General features: G+C 40.8%; 1 protein-coding gene across 13 annotated transcripts in view; it reads right to left on the reverse strand.

Annotated features, from left to right (window-relative positions):
* MAPK10 (mitogen-activated protein kinase 10) overlaps positions 1–12,326 on the reverse strand; it is a 120,578-nt gene that overhangs the window by 14,742 nt on the left and 93,510 nt on the right. For all 13 annotated transcript variants that reach the window (XM_068680532.1, XM_068680534.1, XM_068680538.1 and 10 more), the window contains 2 exons: positions 4,889–5,071; positions 3,169–3,293 (listed from right to left, as the gene is read on the reverse strand). In XM_068680532.1, the coding sequence (XP_068536633.1) occupies positions 3,169–3,293; positions 4,889–5,071 (308 nt within the window). The remainder of the gene's footprint in view (positions 1–3,168; positions 3,294–4,888; positions 5,072–12,326) is intronic.

Raw genomic sequence — 12,326 nt, forward strand, 5'->3', positions numbered from 1 at the left:
TTGCAGTCTACTCCGACATACACTGACACTTCATGACACTGCAATAGCCCACTTCAAAATGCCCATCACACAAAATGCTTTCTGATACCTCTTCTGCCAGGCCTCTGAAGCAAATGAACCTTGCACAGCAGATAACTAGCTGCTTTTGATGAAGACCAGACCTTCAGTTGTGTGATGAAAGCCCTCACCCTATGGAGAAGGGCTTATCAAGTGCTACAAAAGTGCAGTAAACACAAGCATATGCAACACAGTGCAGTACTGTGAGAGGTTCTGCACAACCAAGTGAGCAAAAGCATCTCCACTGCTCACTTGACTGGTGCTCTGCTCTCAGTTTCCAGGGCCTGTGCTTACATGGCAATCTGAAAGAACGGGGTTGCTTCATGCTGTGAACAATGAAGGAAAACTCGTTTAGGTAGCAGATGCTCCTCTGCAAACTTTCCCTAAGCAAATGGCAGAATATTCTTCTTGGCTACTCCATTCTCTCTCCCTGTCCTCCCTCCAATCAATCCTTTCCTTGCCTGTCCTCTTTGTGGGAAACAGCTAAGGCCCCTATTTTACCCTCTGGCACCTAGCCCGTTAAATGGATGCAAATCTCTGCAGTTCTTCTCTGGAGGCAGGGCCCACCTAGGAGAAAGCAAAGCAAAAGCCACAGTGTGTACCTGGTGCCTCTCCAACATGGGATGATGCATTGTAAAATCTGGCTTACAGCTCTTCTTTTCCCTTCTCAAACAATGAAGTCATTATTTGTAATGTAATAGGCAGGTATATCCCCAAATACAATGTATTTCCTTGTGTAAAGGAAGAGAAGAAAAGACTGAGATTACTGTAGTACCTATTAAGCTTCTGATCCCTCTGGCCTGAGAGGAGATCTGATCCACTTCACCTCTTCATCACACCAGAGTGATGCAACTCAACTTGGGCAACAGAGAATCGAACTCAACTCAGGCAACAGAAACTCAAAATGTGGAGCTTTTCTTGAGTCAGAACCAGACTTTTCTAAAATCTCCATCTCTAAAGCTTTGTTTTCAGACAGGAAAAATAGACCTGTGCACCATGGATAAGACTAGTTACAGAAGGCAGGCACTGACTTAAGAGAAGACTCACTTAATTGTAAAAAAATAAAACAAACACACGCCAAACAAACAAACAAATTAATCAGCACTAGGACAGTATGGGTTTTTTTTTGTTTGTTTTAAGTGCAAGCAATTACTGCCTAGTAAGAGTCATGATTACTTCCACGAAAATCCACTAAACAGGCTGGACAAAAGAAAGATCTTGATCCTGACTAACTGCAATTTGTCTAGTGAAACAAACGCCCAGCATGTAGTAAATGATGTACATGTTTTTAGCAAAGATCATCTTGGTTTAAAGATAACGCGACAAATGCTTCAGAAATGGCCAACATATTTAAAACAGCATGCCTGAATTTCAACGTGAAATAAGCAAAAGGAATGGAAAACAAGTGTAGAACAGAATACTGAGAGAATATGCAAAATGCATTAACTGGTTTATCAGGTAATGGAAAGAGCAAAGGGTCAAAATAGTCCAATTTCCTGATAATTTAAATATGAGAATACCTTTAAGAGACAGAGAAGAGTTGAGCAAATTCAGCAAAGCATGTTATTCAGAAAAGAATGACTACTGTGCTCCACACATGGCTTTATTATTATCAAAGTTTGCAAGAGAAAGCACCACAATGTCTGTTCATGCACAGATACTGTTCCTCTGGTTGTAAGTCTTCCAGTCAGGGAACACAAGCCATGCCACACAGCTTTGTACAGACTGAGAACAGAAATCTTACAATAGCAGACTCACCTCAGAGTGATTAATGTTAGCATAAACTATTTGTCAACTAATTCCAATAATGAACGTAGTTCTTGAAACTATCCGTGGATAATAAGAAAAAAAAATGGGGCTAAATGGTTTGAATAAAGGCAAGATCAGAAGGTATGACAGCACAGTGCCTGTAAGTAAAAGACTTATCTGAGTTCTTTTCACGTCACAGTAGTTCTTTAATACAGAAATAATGCATGGAAATACAACTTAATTACCTGTTAATAGAATGAGGCCTGCGAGAGGGATATTAAACTGGAACAGACATGTTGGAGTGTAACAGGCATGTTGGAGTTGGAGTGTAATATATATCAGCATATCATATGCTAGAACCTCACAGTGACTGAACTTTTCAAAAAAAAAAAAAATCAAGTGCACAAAATCAAAAGGCTTTCTAGATAGCAGAGCCATCCCCTCTAACACATCCCTAAGTAACACACTCTGCAAAAAGCTTACACAATGGAAATTTGGTGTTTTTCTTGTGTTTTCCATTTACTCTTCCTTCAAGGCCACTGTTCTTTTAAGAACATATGCTGAATTGGAATATGTCTCTGAACAGTAATGACTGAAATTTGCAGGGATCAGGGTCTTACCTGCCTGTTGTGATAAGCAGCATTTCCAAACCTGCTGCAAGATTGGGCTGTTTCCATACGCTATTAGGGACCATCTCTGAATTTATACCTATTCATACCACGCCACTGAAGTGCCTACAGATTGCACTGATTCCTGTTAACAACAATCTGATCAAGGCATGCAGGGAGGTGAATGAAGCATGACAAGATTGAAAGAAAAATTCAATTTCATCTTCTTTGCCCTCAGTATATGTGGTACCAAACACTGAACTGTGGCCCAGGAAATCACATGAGCCTCTGCCGCAGTTTAATAATATGTATTCCACTAAGATTTCGTATTGTTTTGTTTGATTCTCCTCTTTGCACATACTTCCTTGAAAATAAATACAAGTGACACTTACTGTCTTCCACATGGTCAGGTTTATAAGGAAAGATAACTTTTGTTTTTCTTTGCCAGACTGTTATATAGCTAGAAAAACAGGTGAGCTACTGCTTCAAAATACTCTTCCCATCTTGACTAGAAGAGAGCAGAAAACGGCTTCATGCACTTAAAACCTTTTTTATGTTTCTATCTATTGTCAGTTAATTATCAAACAGATGCATTGTGTCCCAACAGATGCAATTTCACATGAATCCAGAGACCACCACAGTCACAACATCGTTTCTTATAGCATGTTTGTTACCAAGCTGCTATAAAGCAGGAGGAAAACATGAATCACATCTACATTTTTCAGTCTGAAATAAGGAATCACATCTGACTTACCGCCTCCACTTCTGCTGGGTCATACCAGACGTTAATGTATGGATGCTGTAAGGCTTCATCTACTGATATTCGCTTAGCCGGATCAATGACTAGCATCTTTGATAGAAGGTCCCTGGCTTGGCTGGCTAGAACAATGAAATCAGACAAAAATGGTTATTAGTACAAGAAATCAATGCCACCAGAGAAAGGTGAATTGAACTATGGAATGATGAGATTGCTTCTAGAGATGGCTTACATGTACTTCTGCCCCCTGCCTTGCTAGAGCAAGAGCTCTTCAGTAACCACCGTTAGGCTGCATTCATTAGAAAGGTGCCAACTTCAGGCCAGCATTGGAGATTTTAATAGACATCAGCAAACCCCTTGTTTAAAAAAAAAAAATCAGCAACTTACTTTCTTTGCTATTGCTACTAGTGCAGTGCTCAGAATAGTTTACTATGTATCACACAACAGAGAACTTGAAATAAAGAAGAATTTAAAACAGGTATCAAGTGCAAAATGTTATTGGGTTTCCCATCTCACACAATCCTGCTATCAAATGAAACTGTTAACATTTCTTACTGAACTACTTAAGCAGGAGGTGGGATGACACAGTGATGCACCAGCAAAACTCTTGTAAGGCACTGTTCCTTGTTCTGACAGTATATCCTTAAAAGGACTGCTCCGTTTGCTTAAAGGCATGTGCTTCCTGTATCCAAAAGGTAATATTGCACTTTGTGGTTGCTGTTCATCAGTTCCAAATCCATGAAAATTTATTTGTTCAAATTTACTGGAGCAGGAGGATGGAATTCTGTGCATCCCAAAGCATTCACTCAGACCTTCACTTGGCTCCTTGAGCTGCAACAGCAGCCTTGCTACCAAACAGCTGCTAACGGGAAGAGTACTCTAGGAAATGGAATGGCATCTCAGCTGCAAGCAATTGAAGATCATTACAGGTCACTGGAGTAAGCAACCCAAAGTACTCAAGAGGTGCAAAACAGATACACAGCACAAGCTGGTAGGTGTACTAGAGCTGCAGTGAGAAATCCTTTTTATCCTAAGCACACGTTAATCAGTCTTTCCAGTTGGAGATAGAAGTTATCCTGAAGTAAACCATGGCTTCAAAATATGATTAAGGCTATTACAAAACATACCAGTGTATATATCGTAGAGCAGTGTATCTAGCCACACCAGAATTAAGTTACTGCTCAGCTTTACATGTCAAAACTGAACTACAGCATTTTTCAAAATAAGAAATCCACCTACAACACATATTAAACCTCAGCTACATCAAGACCATTTTGGCTGATGTTGCTGATACCTTTCTGTTGTCTAGGAAAGACGGAGCTACGAGGCAGGCACCTGGCCTTTCTAGTTTAAAAGAGAAGTGTGTAAGAGTTGAGGTGTGATGAAAGCTCTCCTTTTCCTTTGTGTTACAAGCTTTAGCAAGAGAATAAACGAATACCACAGTTCCTCACGATACAGAAGTACCATAAAGAACAAACACCATGTGGTTATGCTTGACACATTAATCAGCAACAATGCTGACTTCCTTGGCTGCCCAAGTACCAGGTTCTCTAAAAATCACTTCCAAAAGCTGCCTCTCAGCTCAACATAAGAATTCGTTCATCTCTGCAACTAAATGCATTAAGAAGGAATACAACTAGAGAGAAGAAAAACTGGGAAAATCCTTCCTTGCACTGTGGCTGCTCACACGTTAACTGCGGTCCTTTATCAGACATACCTTTGAGTTTGTTGTGTTCTGAGTCAGCTGGGAAGAGAGAGTCTGGAAAAAGTTTGGGGAAGGTGAGGCCAGCGTACTTGGGTCTGTTCTCAACGTAGTTCCGTACCGTCGGCTGCAGCTTCTTCATGAATTCTGGACATGGCGTTCCCAGCTGCTCGATAACTTTATTCCACTGATCAATATCTGAACATAAGTAATTAAGGAAAACAAAACACAAACCCCAGTCTCCTGGCCTTTCTACGCAGTCACTCCCTGGGAATCCTCAGAGGCATCCACTCCCTTCATCAAACCTTTGCAGCCGCTACCTTTCCGCATCATTGTGCCTCGAAGTCCTATTTCCTTCCAAGGGGCACGGCTCTCTCCCATGTCTATGTTAAGTGAAGGTGTTGTGCAAATCCCAAATCAACAAGCATAGGGGAATACACAGCCTGCTATCTTGAGATTGTTACCAGCAGCTTGCTCCCCTTCTCCTGCACGCCTGCGTGTGGCTCCAGCTGTGTGGGCACAGCAGGGCACGGCCACGTATTCGCACGGCCTCTGTGCTCTCAGTGCAGAGCAAGGCCCAGCTGACACAAACCATAGAAAAAGAGCTCTGCCTGGGACACAAGTTGTCCTCTACTCACCTGCTTTATGCCACTATGATTACTCTCCCGGATAACTTCATTAGTGATAAGTGTACTAAAGCCACTGAAGCCCCCCAAAAGCGATTTGTTAGGTGTCATAAGAATGTACCGGGACTCACTGTCTGTAGATGAACGATGCCTTGGGTATAGACAGAGCTTCCTCTTTAACACCACCGTGACGGCTATCTTGCTAAACTCTGACTGACTAATAAGAAACACGCTTTCATGCTTAGAAACAAATCTTATTACAGGCAATTTGTACTGAGCTTTTTCTTCCCTTTTTTTTTTTTTTCCCTCCATTTTTGTTTTCTTGAGACAACAATTACACAGCTGATAAATGATTTGAAGCTCTTCCAGCCACGTTCAGAACAACCACACCAACAAAAAAAAGTGAAGTGACTAACTGGAAGGTCAGTGCCATCTCTACATTGCTCCTATTCATGGTGCTGAGAACCTGAGGATAACATGAAAAAAGGAAATAGCACATGCAGACATGGGTACATTTACGCTAAGAAATGTGGGCAGGGTGCTTTGTAAGAACATACTGGAAATAAGCTTTTAAGAGACAAACATCTAAAGCATTTCAGCACAGGAACTGGGTTTTTATTCTTCATGTACATTAACTGTTGTCATGACTGTCTTAAGTGTGGAGGAGTTTCCCACATACTAGACACAATTCCTCACAATCTAAGAGACAAACCAGGTCCATGGGATGGAGGTAACAGGAGATAAATATGAGGTGGCAAAAAGCAGATTTTTGGTGCAGAAGCTATTTCAGATTTTCAAAGAAGCGTTCCAGCCTAAAGAACCAGAGATTTAGGATTCTTACATACTTTGAAAACCCATCAAAGGGATTTGCTTGAAGTTTCTTACTAAGTTTGGGTTTGCCTGAAATGTCTTATTTGAAAAAAATGAAATACATTATAAAATTGAAGCCCTTCTAATCAAAAGCATGTAAAGGGATGAAAGGAATTTAAATGTGCTTTAAAAAGGCCCTAACAGTGTTTTGAATTATTTTAATTCCAACTCAAAAGAGTTGTTAAAAACAGCAATGGTCTGTGAAAACTTTCCAAAAAATTGCATTTATTAAACTAGAAATACTCATGTATAGCAACCCCCCTCACCCATACTAAAAGTTGTATGTATCTTGTGTTGTCTGTGAAAACTATCTTGCCCTAAACAGAAAATGAAAGAAATGCAACAACAAAAAAAAATGACAAGTCTCTATCTGCTTGAAGAGCAGCCCAAGTACTTCATTAAAAAAAAAAAAAATAAATAAAAAATCAATACAAAGTCACGTTTGGCATTTTTGATTTGTACTCCAGTGGCACACTTGCCTGTGCACTGGCTTGACCATTTCAGGGGCAGGTCTTCCTGAGGCACGTTAAACCAGAGCATAAGCGCGTTGCAGAGCAGTGCAGAGAATACAAAACAGCAGCAGGGGCAGCTGTGCCAGGAAAGCCACACTTGGAAGCCACGGCTGGAAGCAGTACCGTGTGGACTGAATGAAAGCTGTCAGGTGAGCACGGGCAAACGTAGGGCCTGCTTCAAGGCAGCAGTGCAAAGCTTTGCACTTGTACTGGGTGCAAGGCTGCATGAAGAAGGCAACTCCCAGCTCAGCTACCACAGGGATGGGAGTGCAGCCCTGCAAGGTCAGGCATTGGTCACAGCAACCACAAGGATTGCGTTTGTGTAACTGAGTGATCAAAGCAGATAACTGGGCTTCTTCACCATATGCTTATACACCAGGCAATCCTTTGCCCCAAAAACAGCATCAAGGAAAACGCATCAACTGTGCATGGTAACACCTGCACTTGAGAGAGAAGAAAGTATCTAACATGCATTTGTTAGCTGCTGTGTGGCACAAACAGTGGCCAGGGGATGGCTACACAAAATTACAGCAAAAGAATGGAAGTTTCTTAAAATTTAAGTGATTGAATACAGCTCTGAAGGGTATATTTTCTGAATTGATGACTGTATTTCTACAGTTTCACAAAAAAAAAAATAACTTGTGAATGAAAAACAAAATTCAGAGATTGTCTTCGTGCTTAAACTAGCCAGCCTCAAAATAGTAATAATTTTTCCCCTTCTAATATTTTGACTACATGAATTACACTTTTTTTTTTTTTTTTTAAGTCAGCAATTAGATTTTCTGATGTTCAACAGTACAACTTTGCAGGAGATACTGTTTGAACTAGGATGGTTGAGCTCTACTCGAACAGAACTAACAGAAAATCTCCTGTTGCAAAACTCAAAAACTCATGGCCAATGTCCACAGACCAATCACTGCTTTTCCATGCTACCAACTGATAAAAAGGTCTCTTCTCCAAATCCTTCTCAAACACATTTGTGCACTATCAAGTAGAAAATGCACGTTACCTACCAAAATGCGATATTTTATATATGCAATATTTTATTATATTTATAACAGAGCTTTTGAAGTTGTGCTGGATGGCAGTGGTGACAGCAGGAAATCACTGCCCAACAGTCTGGAACCCACCTTCACTTGTCAAGCAGCACATTTATACTGGTTTTACTGTGCTGGAGCAGTATTTGCTCTTTCTGGTTTAACATGCTTCTGCTGGAGAGGAGTACAACAAGAGCACATCCAATATTTCTTTTATTTTTAAAGGCAAGGACCGTGAACATGACATGGTCACAGGGCTCTTCCTTCACAACAGATGGACAGGGTAAATTAATCTTATTACTATGTCAAAAACCTCATGGAAGTGCCTGATAAGTTTTTTTTCCCTGAATGTGCAGGTTTCACCAATGAAAACTGACTGCATTGCTTAGGATCCAGGTTTTTGGTGCACCCAACCTGTCAAATTAGAATAATTACCCTGAACAGCTCTGTATTTCTCCCTCTGACACCAAACTGTACCAACAAATGCAAAGCCAATAGCTCAATCTACTTTTACCTTTGAAATTGGAATTCTCTGTCTCAGTCCCCTAACTCAAGAAAAGCAACCAAGCACCTTCACTGTGGGATACCTCAGTGCCAGACATCTATTTTTCCTCACAGCCCTGTAATTTACAAACAGATGTCAACACAATTTACAGTAAACACAGAAGAAATACAAAGTGGTAACATTTGACAAGACAAAAAATATGGGGTATTTTCTGTGACAAGGTGAATGCTTTGAGAAGAATGGGGTATTTGTGAAAAATAGACCATAAAAGAAAACATTTTGCAACTTAAAAGAGGAGTAATCACTATTTATGTGCTACAATAGAGCATATGAAAATAAAAATTGCATGTAGCGCACAAGTAAAATGACTTCAAAAAATCACCACTGATTATTTGGTAGCGATGTTGGCTGCGCAGCTGTCATTAACCCTGTGGATGGATATACATGTTGACACCTTGATTACAATTTTTGACTACTTTTTTTTTTTTTTTTAGCTGACACTTCATTGCATTGCAGAGAATGTTAGCTTATGTAACAAGAAGTAAATCAATGCTCAGTGGAGAGTCTAGATACTGCAGAGTAGGAGTGCAATCTTGCCCTTGGTAAGTATCACCATTTCCCTTGGAGACTTGGCATCACCCTTTCAGTATCTGCTCTGACTACTCTGGGCCATAACAAAGTTTCTGTATCATGTCATGCACTTATGTTCTAGTAATGTGCACAGCTGCATTGGTGATGATCGAGTACCTAACCTAGGAGTATAAACATCAGCATTACTAAATACCTTCTAAATGAACCGTGAAGCCATGTGTAAAAACCTTGTGCCTAAATCTGTGTGACACATGTAATGTGACTGCAGTTACAGGATAAGGCTCCATAAGTGATAGCTTGTGTGGCCATCTCCGAATTCATCACACTATATTACTTCTCTCCACTTAATGTCTTATTTCCTTGTAAGCATTCCCAAATACCAAATACAGAATTCAAAGGCACATCCTTCCTAACCTGTCCAAAATGCATTCAGCAAGTGAAGAAATAAATGCGTCTAACCATGCCTCACCAAACACGCTGCTCACCAAATAGAGAGGACTAAGGCAACTACTTGACTCCTTCAAGTCATTTATGCAGTGGGGTATGAGAAGACAAGCAGACAACCCTGAGTGGAACTTGTGGAGTTAAGAGTCAGCTCACCAGCACAATCAGCTTTTGAAACTGATCCTGAGCCAGCACAACAAACCAGGTTGCCTTTCTGCCCTTGCTTGAGGCAAAAGTGTATCCAAGCTTCATCATAACAGTTTCTCTGTAAGCAGAACTACTGCCCCTCAACCTTGGAAAGAAATTTTGTTTAACATTTAAAAAGATAAAAAGCTTTAGCTCACATTAGACTACATCATGCCCATACACCAGAGTGGGTAGAGAAGTATCAGAATTCCAGTGATCAGTCAAGGCCCATGGGACTTTTGACACTTCAAAGCATTCACTCAGGAGTTTACACAAAAAGAATGGCATCTGACTTCTGTTCTCAGCTCCACCCAAGCCATTTCAGTGAATTCAGATGGATTATAGGAGCAGAGAAGAGCTGCAACTTAGCTGAGCACTCGGTTCTGCGCTTATTCCAAGACATTTCCTATTTTTCTCCCTGTGTATTTTCTGTAGCCATCTGAGATTGCTGCATTTTGCTATAAAAGTTTTTCAGTTGGGTGAATGGACCATTTAGGTCTGGAAACAGAAATGGTATCAAATGATCTATACCCCCTAACTGCTGGAAAATGGCAAACTGTTCATTTTGAAGTCAGCTATATGACTGACAAGCCGTTTCTCATGAATATTCAATCCTGATTCAAAAACGCTTTTCACAGTTATGTATGCATAAAAATGGACACAAATGGGCATTAAACACTTCAAATCAAAGTGTGGTTGTGAAATAAAGCACTTGTGTGAAGAAAAAACACAAGCTGCTGATACATTTTGGTCCACTGCCAGTCCTAACCCGTTTTATACACATTTTATGTAGAAGAGGAAGGGATTTTTTTTGTTGTTTGTGGTGGTTTTAAGAATCAGATTCATATTTATTTTTGCTCCTTCGACACTTGAATACATACCTAAGTATGCTGCCCCCAAGCTGCCAGGGCTCATAATTCCTTGCTGACGGAATTAGACAGTTGCCCAACCCCATCACACGTCTGAAGGAAAATAAATCACAACCACGACTTTTACAGAAATGGCAATTATCTTCTTTGCAGGCTGTAGAAAGACGACAGCACGGTGGTCCATCTCAACCTGCTGCTGGTTAGGGCACAGGAGGGAGAAGTGGCTGATTCAGGGCAGGGTGCTCAGCATCGCTCCCCGGGCCGGCAAATAAATGCTAATGGAACCGCAGAAGAAAAGCCGAGCGGTGCATAAAGCGTTGTGCAAATTTAGCAACACATTATAAATACAACTGAAGAACGTGAACTCAATTATAGAACAATGCCAAACACATCAGCAGCTGCTAATGCCGATTTCTGTGGGGTTACTGCAGTATTAAACTGCATGTAATGGTTTAATTATAGAGGCTTTGGGTGATTTCTTTTTAATAAGTATGCAGCTGTGTGAAATGAAGCTGTTTTTAAAGCACTATATGGGACGCGTTCAATTCCTTTTGCACTTATTTGGGGATTTCTTTAAATGGTATCTTACAGAACCTCAGCCTATTAACCTAAAACCAGCACTGAGCTACAGTGGCCCCCCCCCTTACCTTTATCACTCCATATTCACAGAAAACACAAGCACAGCCTGGGCCAAATCGTCACAAATAAGTGCTAATGAGTTACATTAACACTTAGAAGTGAAAGGTTTTCTTTCACACATGCAGATGAGCTGTGCTTCCCATCACTTGAAAACTCTGGGGAGCTGGAGCGTTAATTTCAGTGCGATGCCACTTTGTGCAAAACTCAGAGTATTATATTGGACAAGGCTGTAAAAATATCATTGCCTACTTTCATTTATTTTCTGCTCTTTAGATATTACCTTTTCATGTTGTAATCAGCATATTGAACCCTTTAAAGGGTGAATGAGGCCACAAGTGAAGTGCGAAATTGAATTAGTAAGTAACACTACACACATACACAAGCATACATACACACAAACACACACACGCTTTCAGAGAAAGTTGCATTAAAAATGGATAGTGCCTGGAAACTCCTCTGTCACCTACTGAACTACAGGGTTTAATCAGAGGGAAACCTGGCGTGCAGGCCACGGTCAATTCTCATCTGTGAAGGCCACGGAGAATGAGTCACTGGCTTAAGATGTGCACAGTCCTGGTGCTTGTACTCCCAGTAGGAACCACTTTGACTAGCTGATAGATAAAGTTCCTATCGAGGTTTTCCTAAAGCATCCAATCAAAGAAGTGTGATGGCTGCTTTGGGCCTGAGTGCGAATGGTCTCTACGGAAAATTATACATACTGAGTCTGCTTGGAGCGCTGGGCCACTGATGTAAAATGTTTTGCCTATAGACCATCGCTTCTTGATGTCCAAAACACATTCTGATTTCACTTAATGGCTACAAGACTTAGATAAAAGGATGAGTGAAGTCCCTTAGAACAGTTTCTGAGCAAGCTCCTAGCCTTTTGAGTCATACAACTGCTACAAATCTAAGGGATAATTTTAGTGATGGGAGGCAGAAGAAATCCCCAAAATGAGGCCATTTCCTGCTTCCCTACCTCAACACCACTTGTGCAGCTAAGACGAGCAAGGCCTGAGTTCATCCTACCTTCTTCCTAAATTGCAGGACGTCTCCCATATCATGCCGAGGCAAATGGCGACTCAGGCCTACACTGGCATGACCTGAACTTACAAAGACTCATTTATGAAGCAAGAAACCCCGTAATAAATGAACAGACATTTATAACACAACAGAA

This window comes from Anas acuta, chromosome 4 (genome assembly GCF_963932015.1).
Source record: "Anas acuta chromosome 4, bAnaAcu1.1, whole genome shotgun sequence".
Classification (NCBI taxonomy): Eukaryota; Metazoa; Chordata; class Aves; order Anseriformes; family Anatidae; genus Anas; species Anas acuta.